Source organism: Xylocopa sonorina, chromosome 5 (assembly GCF_050948175.1).
Source record: "Xylocopa sonorina isolate GNS202 chromosome 5, iyXylSono1_principal, whole genome shotgun sequence".
NCBI lineage: Eukaryota > Metazoa > Arthropoda > Insecta > Hymenoptera > Apidae > Xylocopa > Xylocopa sonorina.
In genome coordinates this window covers 4,959,597-4,970,453 of record NC_135197.1, presented here as the reverse complement: position 1 = coordinate 4,970,453, position 10,857 = coordinate 4,959,597, and the positions used below count along the sequence as shown (strand labels likewise).

At 35.6% G+C, this 10,857-nt stretch overlaps 2 protein-coding genes across 2 annotated transcripts; one reads left to right on the top strand and one right to left on the bottom strand.

Annotated features, from left to right (window-relative positions):
- Positions 1 to 3,714: 3,714 nt before the first annotated feature.
- Positions 3,715 to 5,726, bottom strand: LOC143423571 (putative GTP-binding protein 6). Its single transcript, XM_076894996.1, has 2 exons — positions 4,218 to 5,726; positions 3,715 to 4,145 (listed from the first exon to the last, which is right to left on the bottom strand). Exons 1-2 carry the CDS (start codon positions 5,229 to 5,231, stop codon positions 3,717 to 3,719), a joined length of 1,443 nt encoding a protein of 480 aa, XP_076751111.1. The 5' UTR covers positions 5,232 to 5,726; the 3' UTR covers positions 3,715 to 3,716.
- A 99-nt stretch (positions 5,727 to 5,825) lies between these two features.
- On the top strand, positions 5,826 to 10,238 carry LOC143423554 (rho guanine nucleotide exchange factor 38). Its single transcript, XM_076894960.1, has 9 exons — positions 5,826 to 6,055; positions 6,155 to 6,332; positions 6,403 to 6,521; positions 6,590 to 8,026; positions 8,106 to 8,255; positions 8,341 to 8,961; positions 9,039 to 9,221; positions 9,299 to 9,895; positions 9,971 to 10,238. The coding sequence occupies exons 1-9, from the start codon at positions 5,966 to 5,968 to the stop codon at positions 10,163 to 10,165; spliced, it is 3,570 nt and encodes a 1,189-aa protein (XP_076751075.1). The 5' UTR covers positions 5,826 to 5,965; the 3' UTR covers positions 10,166 to 10,238.
- Positions 10,239 to 10,857: the final 619 nt, after the last annotated feature.

Sequence of the window (10,857 nt, the reverse complement as noted above, 5' to 3'; positions counted from 1 at the left end):
TCAACCGGCTACCGCTCCTACCCTTCGTGAATCTACTAACCGTTTCTCGTCCATCGACTTTCTTATGTCCACCCCCCAGCGCAGCTCTATTACCCGTGCTGGCTAACTCGACCCCCGCGGAGCTCCCACGCCCGCGAACCAGCCAATGCCGAGCACCACTGATACAGGACCGACTATCAACATTCTCGAAAGGCGCCAACCTATCGAATGTACTTTACGCTCGTTGATAAACGTTACGATTAAAGATCGGTGTATCGAAAGGACATTTAATTGCCATTAATCATTGTTAAAGATACCGATAGCCACGGAATGGAATTTCAATTTCATACGGCGAAACTCGAGTCTCGAAAGAGGGTTTTTAACGCTCCGAAACGATTGATGGTTTCCTTTTAGTCGATTCATCGAAACTGAATCAAGAAGTTCAAATAGCATCGTTCCACGCTAAGGAAGAAATTGAATTAATCGCGAGTAGGATATGTTCCTGGAGCGAGGGTCCTAGCTCTTAGCTGTACAGTCTGCTTCTCACCCCGTTGAGTCGTGTTGTGACTGGGTAAACGAACAAAATACTCTAATGGTCTACGTTCGTCTGTTTCCACTTGTCGTTTCTTCGCAACGGGCGGCAGTTATATAATGTTTCATTCATTGATTCGTCTCGATTTCACGGTGCAGCGTAAAACAAGGGAAGCCAAGAGGCAAACAAGAATAAAATTGTACAAAAAATTGATCGTAAATGTAAATACGCATCCCTCCACTAGGACCCTCGCGAGACGAACGCGCGACGAAGATAGGCAGACGAACTTGAATGACAAGAGGAGAAACGAATAAGTCTGATAGACGTGGAAAGGGAACGATGTTGATCGTTTGAAGGCATTCGCGAGCATAGGATTCTCCTACGCGGAGTTGGCCATTTAAATTTTTCCCCGTCCCTTTGAAGTTACCGGCTCCGTTATACGCTCGACGAATGCCCGTTTCGCGAACATTGGTCGCGTCGCGTAAAGGGACCCATCTCATTGTGGAACATCATTCGATTACTTCAACGTTGCAATTAATCCTGCAAGTTTGATCGCTAGAATGTCCTGTTGACAGAAATACACGCCTCGTCTGGTATCGCGCGAGTCGCTTAATTAATCAACATACGATAGAACTTAACGACCCAATGTTAAGGTAACGTTACAAATTGATTAGCGCGTAAACGTCGCGTCGCTCGAGTTATGAAATGAATTTCGTTGAAACGATCTATAAGAACGCCATTAAGCCATTTATGCGAACGTGTGGCATCGAGTAAAGAAATAAAAAAAAGGAAAAACGATGCTCGATGGAATCGCGACAACAACGAAAAGCGATAGACAGTTTCTGTTATTTATGCACATATAGCCAGGTTTTGATTCGATTTGGAGACCACCGACGGTCGGAGATCAAAGTTCTGTCCAGCCGATTTCGGACCATTCAATCGGCAGGGCAAAATATCAAGCCGTGCAAACCGTAATTGAATCTGTAACAGCAACCGAATCAGCGCGACGGCCAATCATTGCATTATACGAGTCACTCGACGATCGACATTCGTTAGCCAATCGTTCGTGTAATTGTTGGGTACAATTGCCCGGTTAAGTTGCAAGCTTTGTAGTTCAAGTGCCCAGATAAACGCGCAAGGCTAACAAACGCGTCGAGTGAAAGAAATACGATCATTGCTCATTATACGGCGTTAAATCAAGACGGAATACATAGACAAAATGCACATGCGACACACAATCTATTTCACGGATAAGGATATCTCGAATAATATATAGATTTGAAATAAACGTAAGATTAGATAGAGAATGATTTAAATTCATTTTGAATCGGAGCTGACACTAACGGTCTCGTTATCGACACCACTCTTCTACCACGTCTCCTTTCTGAAATTCTAATGACCTCACCATCTCCCTCTTCAACCCAAATATCCCAACTTTCGATCGACTTTAAATCCCGAGCGATCAATTTAAAAATCAATCCAACATCTCGTGCGCGAATGCCAAAGAGTGTACGCGTTCGTTTCACAGAGGAGCAGAAACTTTTCACAGCCTGTGTCTCGTTCGCAATCTAGTTAAGATATCGCGATACATACGAGCAAGGTGGAAACACCGAAGTAACATCGTTCCTGAAGAATGTACGATGCGAAGAGTGCAAGAAGATGACGACAGGTAAATGATACATGTAACGCGTAGACACGCGAAGATTACGGAGATTAGAGCTGTCCTGGAGGTAGGGAGCGGCGGGAATGTAAAGTTGTTGCTTTGTTACCACGGTAAACAGTAGGAAAGCGGTGGAAATTAGTCGTTCGGCTAGGGCCGGTGCCAGGAGTGGCACCGCGATAATTAGGTTTCACTTGGTCCGCTTTAATAATCCAAGCAACATGCAAAGTGCATTGCCGGGATCCTTGCATCTGTGAAAGCACAGAAGCGGAAAGTGTGTGCGTGACCAACGTTAACGTTACCGGCGGCTTGGCCGCGGCGGGTGACAAATTTTGCAAGGACAGCCGGAATTATTAATGCCTTTTCCACGGAGAAACCGAGACGTGGCGCGATATTAGCAAGCCCGGGAGCGGTACACGCTGCGCTACAAGCGAATTCCAATCGAGATAATGAAAATTAACGACGTTAAAGCGACGTCACTGCTCGTAATTAATTATCGTGGCCCGTTTGCTCGTTGTCGAACGGTGCTCTTGGCGCACCGGACCGTTCCTCCCATCGGGAGGGGCCATAATCGCGATATCAATCCTTCATTAATTCCTCACCGGAGGACGGCCGCGCGTCGAAACTCTTCTACAGAACGCGACGCCGCGATTAATTCCTCAAGACGTTCTATATATCTATATATGCATGAACCGACGACTCTATGAATTATACATCACGTCGCCAGCACCCTCGCCGCGAACTTTCTTACGGCGGATGATCGTTCTTGCACTCGGCAAGAAAGATAAGACAAATAAACTTGGCTCTTAATAAACCGCTTCCTCTGAAACTTACCGACCAAATGCTTTGCTCGAAATAAGTATCTTTCGGGACGGAATAGACCGATTGTTTGTTAAATTCCGAAAGCCCGTTTAATAGCTACATACCACCTACGTAATTGCATCCATTTAGCTGCCGTCTTTCTCAATTATCGAGCCTCGTATATCAAACTGTATTTGACCCGCCTGAATCTAACGAGCTACGCGAGTGTAACGGACCTTCTTATCCCTTTTTCTCTGCACTATCCTCCACGCTTCAATTCTGCTCCTCGATAATGCAAAATCGCATCTTCTACGCTCCACGCCGGAGTATAAAATTAGAATTTCTTTTAACTTTATAGTTGTAAGGGTGCACGAGTATACATCTATGTAATGTACAATAAATAACGTTTTAATGCAGCTAAGGAACGTAACAAATTTCGAATCGTGTAACATACATCTGGTATTCCAAAGGGAGACACGTGCGAAACACGTGTATGGCTGTGGTAAAGAGAAGAATCACTCCAAAAAAGGGGCTTAATTTCGAGAATTTTGAGGATGGTAACTTTCGCTTGATTTTTTCAAGGAGAAAGCAGTTTGTACAACCGTAAAAATTATTGCTCTACTTGAATAGCATACAATTTTAATCTTGTGCCCTAAAATACTTTATACAGCTAATAAATGAAATAAACTGAACTGATGAAATCGGGAAAAATAACAAAGAAAAAATAAATTCGAGTAAATCATTTTAAACATTAAAAACTCGCTTAAATTTATAAAATACAGGTGTCGTCATAAGTACATCCATTATCAAATGTTGTGGATTTTTTGGATCTGGTACAACATTTAAAACTGTTGTTTCTTTGTACAACCACGATGCTTCTGTACTTCCTGTTGTTACTTTAATACGTGTCTTTACCAAATTTACACTTCTTGTAACTTCTTCTTCTATTTTCGATCGTAACAAATCAATACCTGTCAATTTGGTAGCAGAAACGATAATTGTATCATCTGGTAAAATTTCTTTAATGTCTTGCTTTTCGATCATATCGCACTTATTAGCAACATTGATAATCACTTTATTTTCATCTACCATAGACTGTATGGTTTTCTGAACATGCTGAATTTGAGCTTTGGCATCAGGATGACTTATGTCGAATACATGAATTAAAACATCCTACAAAAAATCAGCTACATTAATTTATATCTTTAACCTTGGATATCATTATTGAAAAAAAAGTATACACACAGCAGTTATGGCATCTTCTAAAGTTATTATAAATGGCTCTATTAAAGTTTCAGGTACATCCTGAATAAATCCAATTGTATCAACGTATAATACTTTTAATCTACATGGAAGTAATCCTTGATGTACCGTTGTATCTAAAGTAGCAAATAGTTTGTTCTCAGGTTGCAATGCAGCATCCTCTGTTAATGCTTTTATCAAAGATGTTTTGCCAGCATTTGTATACCCAACAACAGCAATGCTTGGAAAACCATAACTTTGCCGATGTTGCTTCATCATGTTTCTATGTTCTTTTAGTTTTTTCAGTGCATTCTTTATCTTTTTTTCTCTAGTTTGTAGTATTTCCTTTACTTTTTCATCGTAGTTTATTCGTCCAGGCCGATAATTAGTGAAATCGATCATTTTCTGTTTTATGTACGGAATTTCAGCTAAAGCGACTTGCATCTTTGCTTCTGGAGTCTTTGCATGCTCTCGAAATATATTAATGACAATAGAGTAACGATCATAAATTGGTAGATGAAATTCCTCTTGTAACTTAGCCATTTGTATAAATTTCAATGAATTTGTACTAACAAATATAGCTGTAGCACTTGGACAATTTGCAATATCTTTCTTTAAAGTCTCCAGTGCTCCTTTACCAACTAATTTATGTTTTTTCAAGGTAAGCAATGGAACAACTTTTTCACCAACAACAGTCCAATTTGGTAGAGTATTAATAAGCGCTATTGCCTCGGATAATTGTAACTGAGGCGTGGTATTTCTTTTCTTATTAACACCCCACTTTACATATGGTTGTATTACAAATACTCTATTTCCAACAATAGTAGTTCCTACATATTCTTGTAACAGTTCTGTATAAATACTCTTTTCTTCTTCAGTTTCCTCATGTTCTTCAAATGTTTCATCAGATTCGTGCTTATACCGGCGAATAACATTTAATATATCAAATTTTCTCTTTTTATTTACTATTAATTTTGGCTTATTTAAGACACGGACCAAATTTTGCAAGCACTGCATTCTTAACAGTTCTACTGTATTCTCTTAGACTTTTAAATGTGCATCAAAATATAAATAATATACAAAATAATAGTTGTGTACAATTTCATAACCTTAAATTTATTATGAACAACAATGAAACTATAATTTAATTTTAAAGCAAAATAATATTACACTTACACAAGTACTTTTCCCTCTAAATATTCAATAAACATACAGCATAGCGTGTGAAGATACGTATAAAACTATTATACTTTCAAACAAAATATCTAACCTTACTCTGAAATTGCACTGCATACACTGAAGTATTTAAACATTGATTAAACATTTATCTACACATTATTATAGTGCGAGAATATTGTCGTATCATAGTAACTAACATTCAACACTAAAATAATTATAATTTTAAAAAATGTTTGATATATCCGAAGAAATTTGTTCTTAACCAATTTAATTATTATATAAACTTGTTTATTAAAATAAACGTACTATTTATTTTAATTAACGACGTTACGAAGTAAACAGTATTGTTCGTGTAGCACATATACTCGAAATATTTATCGACAGTCTATATTTAATGGCAACGTACTCATTCGCGCGGGTTACATTCAAGACTCGACGTAAACTGAACAGATGATCCTGCCACCTGACTATTAGCTATATCACACAACTGACAATGTGTCAATTTCTCTAAAAGTGCGAGAATGAAGACTTTCCACAATCGAAAGTAAAATTTAACATAGTATCGCACAAAAATGGAACCGGGAATACTGACTAAAGTTTTATCCGATTTTCTAACGACTGCCGACGGAGAATTAAGCTTGCAGAAAGGGGAGTACTTCCTGGTAAATTTACAAATATATATATATATACATAAACATTTCCATATAACCAAACCAAAATTAGTATAAAATTATATTATTCTGTCTGTAAAATTAATATAGATATATAGTATCATAGACAGGCACTGGTGTTATGGAGAATCTCGACACAGAACAGGAAAATTCCCTTTAAATCGTTTACACAAAGTAGAAATTCCAATATTACATGAGACTGAAACTTTATTTATCTCGACCGCTGCCTTTCCAGGCCAGCGGGATGGAGATTTAACTTTTGTTGAAGGTGATCTTACAAATGCATACATTTGTATTAAAATGGAAACATTATTTTAATGCAAGTCATATGGTAACAGGAGAAATTATTGTTGGAGTACAAGACGTTGGATCTGAATGGTACTTAGGCCAAATAGAAACTAGAAAGGGTATTTTTCCATTAACGCATGTATGGCAACTTGATACTAAATTATTGAAGGTATATGTACTTTTGTAAATTAAATACCTCTAAGAACAATTAAATAATAAGACCTTTATCACTTTCAGAAAGCATTAGAAAAGAAGATTATTAGAAAAAAGGCCAGAATTAAAACTAGTTTGAAAGCGCAACTTGAAGGAGAAATTGATTTGGTAGAAGGTGAAATGGTTACTGTTACCGAAATTCTTGGCGATGGCTGGTGTTATGGAATAACAGAGTATGGTAAAGAGGGGACATTTCCAGAAGGATTTATATGTTATATAGATGATGACGCAGATCAATTGGACAAAGCATCTGTAACTGATACTAATTCTTATTTATCGTCTATAACTTATAATGACAGAACATACAAAAATCTTGAGGGAACATCTACAAATTCTCTTTTCGAAGAACCCCCAAAATATTGTGATTTGTATCCTACATACAAATCTGATTCAGTTTCTTCAGGCCTAACAGAAAATTCTAAAAACATCAATAATCTGAATACATTAGATGTGAAACCATATGCTATGACTTTATATCCATTCAATGCACAATTTCCAAATGAGCTTAGTTTTGAAGCAGAGGAGATGGTACATCTGATTAAACATATAGATTCAGAATGGATAGAGGGAACAATAGATAGTCGAAAAGGTATTTTTCCTATCTCATATGTTAACATTATAGTAGACTGCAATGAAATAAACGAGCAACAAGATTTGTGCGATCAAGAAATAAACACAGTTCAGTATAATGAATTAATGCCTGGAACTCAAGCAAGAGTAGAATATACTTTTAAAGCTCAAATGGATGGAGATTTAAGCATTTTTGAGGGCAATACAGTTAAAGTGATCAGTATGGCAAATTCGGATTGGGTTAATGTAGAAGATCAATTTGGTGAAATTGGTTTATGTCCCAGAAGCTACCTGAGTCCCTTACATACAGAACCATCAGATGCTGCTTCAGATATTTTTGAAGATTTCGTAATAATACGACACGACGAAGCAACTTCGAATATAACGGAAGAACCAAAATTAAAAAGAATCTCAGAACCCCATAGACCAGCACCACCAGCTCCAGCACAGGGTAGAACACCATTACAAAAGGATACAACGGAGAAAAACCAAATTTCGGGCAACACTGATCAACAAATTGATATCGCCAGCAATAATAATTTAGAAATTAAACAAAAAAGAGCAGACCAAAGACAAAATGTTATATCGGAGTTAGTCATTACTGAAAAAGAGTATGTTCGTGATTTAAAGTTAACATATGAAACATTCAATTTATATAATCCAAGTGAACTCGAATCTCTGGGAGTAGATGTAATTACTTTATTTGGAAATCTTTTTGACGTTATTCAAGTTGCTGAAGAACTGTTAGACATGATATTAAAGGCAATGAAGGGATGTGATGAAGAATTGCAAACTGTTGGCCCTTGTTTTACAGAAATGGCTGAGAAGCTAAAAAGCGTCTATGTAAAGTATTGCGGAAATCATGAAGCTGCATTGAGTTTACTAAAAAAGGTTCTTTAAATTGAATATCTCCTTTATATTTAATGCCTCTTATATCTTATACATTTTATATGTTATTATGTAATTGCAGTATGAAAGTAATGAAGAAATAATGAAGGTATTCAACAAAGGTATTGAAACTTTGCGATATAAAGTAGCTTGCTTTGATATGAGTTCTATCCTTATAAAACCAGTTCAAAGAATATTAAAATATCCCCTTATCTTATATGAATTAGTAAAAGTAAGTAGCATTAACATTTATCTATGTGCTATAAATTTTATAGTATATTATAAACTTTTTTTGACATCAAATAGCTATTTTTTAGTGTACCGAGGACAACCATCCTGATAAACGTACAGTAGAGGAAGCCTGGAAAACCATGACTGCTGTTGCCAGTCATATTAATGAGTATAAACGACGGAAAGATTTAGTCTCGAAATATTTAGATAATGATAACACATTAATAAGAAAAATAGCCAAACTAAATATGCATTCCGTGGCAAAAATGTCTACTAGATTAAGTACACGTTTGTCCGCAAGTTTAGGATTAACAAATGTTGCTATTGATCCTGAATTTGAAGAACTCGAAAAACAATTTAGATCTGTTGAAAAATGTACTTTACAGTTAGCTAAAGATGTTGAACAGTGCCTTACATATTTAAACGACGAAGCTATCTCTGGAGAAATAATATCAGGCTACCTAATTGAATACTACCAAGGGACACCAAATATTGAAGCAAAGAAACTTAGGGACATAAGGTCTACAATTCAGGCACAATTAGTGGCTGAATTAAAAATATGTTTAAAGAACAGAGTCAGTGCACCAATAAATTTTTTAGCAACATTGTTAGATGGGCCTACTGTATTGATAACAAAACGACATGACAAATTACTTGATTATGATGCTGCTATTTCCAAAAGTGAGAAATATAAAGAATCAAGAATTGTAAGTATATGTTGTCTAATTTCGTCTTTGCTTAAGATAATTTATAAAGTGATTTGAAAATGTTTTATTTTCTACAGGTGCAAGATGAATTGTCAACAGCTAAAAGTAATTATGAAGCTTTAACTCATCAATTATTAGAAGAATTGCCAATTTTGATTGATGCAGCAACAACGATTATAGTAAATTGTATAAGTGCTTTTGCACATGCTCGGAAACTTTTATGTGGCAAAATTACTGAAAAATACTTAACATTATGCGAGGTATTTTGAATAATATGATAAACAGTATTTATAATATAAAAATGATAAAGAATTACATTCATATTATATTTTCATAGACCTCAACGCAACTGTCAACTCAAGATGTTTTGGAGTCATTTTTAGTTAATCATAATTTATTGTGGAATCAAATAACACGTTTTACATTTGCTGGTTCAAATACACAGATTGAAAAGCCAGAATCTGCATGGTGCCCACAAAGTGAAAAACAAAGAATTGCACTGAGAAAAAAATATTCCATTGACAAATTGTATGTTGTTACAGACAATGTAACAAGCACTTCGTCTTTGGATATGGGTGCAGCATATGGAACACTAGTTGCAGTGATTAAGAAACAAGACCCCATGGGTGATACAACCAGATGGTTTGTAGATAATGGTGTTACTCAAGGATTTCTACCTGCTAAAAATTTGCAACTTCAACAAGTACCACAAGCACTACAATTATTTAAGGACGTAACTGCTACAAATAATACACCCATGCCTGACCTAATTTGTATGGACTCTCCTGAAAGAGAACTAAAAAGTACAACCGAATCACACTTAGAAGAATTACTAGATATTAACATTAACAATGAAGTAAAACAAGAAACCCATCATTATGGTAACATTGAGCACATCCCTAGAGTTCAACAATACCAAAATTTAAACTATGAGGTAAGTAAAGAATATGCTATAAAACAAAAGTTTCTTTTTTGATAACATTTTGCATATAAACCATAATGTTTTCAGTTTTACTATGCCGAGTATGATTTTTCCACAACTATGCCAGGAACATTGACTGTCGTTAAAGGACAAGCATTAAGACTTGTTAAACCTCACGATGAACATGGAAACGCTGAATGGTGGCTTATGGAAGATCGTTTTGGTAATAAAGGTTACGTACCTCAAAACTATTTACGAGAACCACCAACAAGAAAACAATAAATTTACAAGTATAATATTAACTTTGAATTTGTATGTAATTCATTCAACGCAAACACATCCACAAGAATTATTCTATATATATGACATACTTAAATATTAGAATTAATAATTTCTTTAATACTTTAATTTCTAATGTGGATTTTGAAAAAGAATTGCTCGCTTATAGTACTTATGCTTATTTGCTTTACGCTTAAGTATACTTTCTTAGTATTTACTATTTGTGTATATATATACACTCACATACATAAGATATTATTGGAGTCTCTGTACTACTATAGGCACTAGAATAATAGGAAGTAATAATTCTGCGATACTATAAATATGTCACTTTAAACTTTTAACAAATTTTATTACTTCAATATGTAATATATGACATATTAATTTAGTATATTTGAAAAACGTTATACACTTTTTCTAATTGACTTTATAATATAGCTTTAATGATGCTCTTGCATTTTATATGGAAAATATACATATATATTTACTGTTCCACATTGTCTTTGATGTTGCATATTTAACAAGTTATGAAAATAACAATAAATTTATTGATTTATTCTACTTACCATAGTTATGCTCAGTTTCGTGGACGTTTTATTGCCTTCAATCTCTGTTGACTAGATTCCTGTCAGCTCATCCATATTATTGCGTTGCCCGACCAAACCAGCTTCACAATTACATCCTCGTTTCAATGT

Excerpts from the sequence above, each read along its gene's own strand:
- LOC143423571 (XM_076894996.1), bottom strand. The coding sequence starts at position 5,231 with ATGCAGTGCTTGCAAAATTTGGTCCGTGTCTTAAATAAGCCAAAATTA. Across the intron at positions 4,146-4,217 it reads TAGAAGATGCCATAACTGCT|GATGTTTTAATTCATGTATT; the intron begins GTGTGTATACTT and ends GATTTTTTGTAG.
- LOC143423554 (XM_076894960.1), top strand. The coding sequence starts at position 5,966 with ATGGAACCGGGAATACTGACTAAAGTTTTATCCGATTTTCTAACGACT. Across the intron at positions 8,256-8,340 it reads TCTTATATGAATTAGTAAAA|TGTACCGAGGACAACCATCC; the intron begins GTAAGTAGCATT and ends GCTATTTTTTAG. Across the intron at positions 9,896-9,970 it reads ACCAAAATTTAAACTATGAG|TTTTACTATGCCGAGTATGA; the intron begins GTAAGTAAAGAA and ends TAATGTTTTCAG.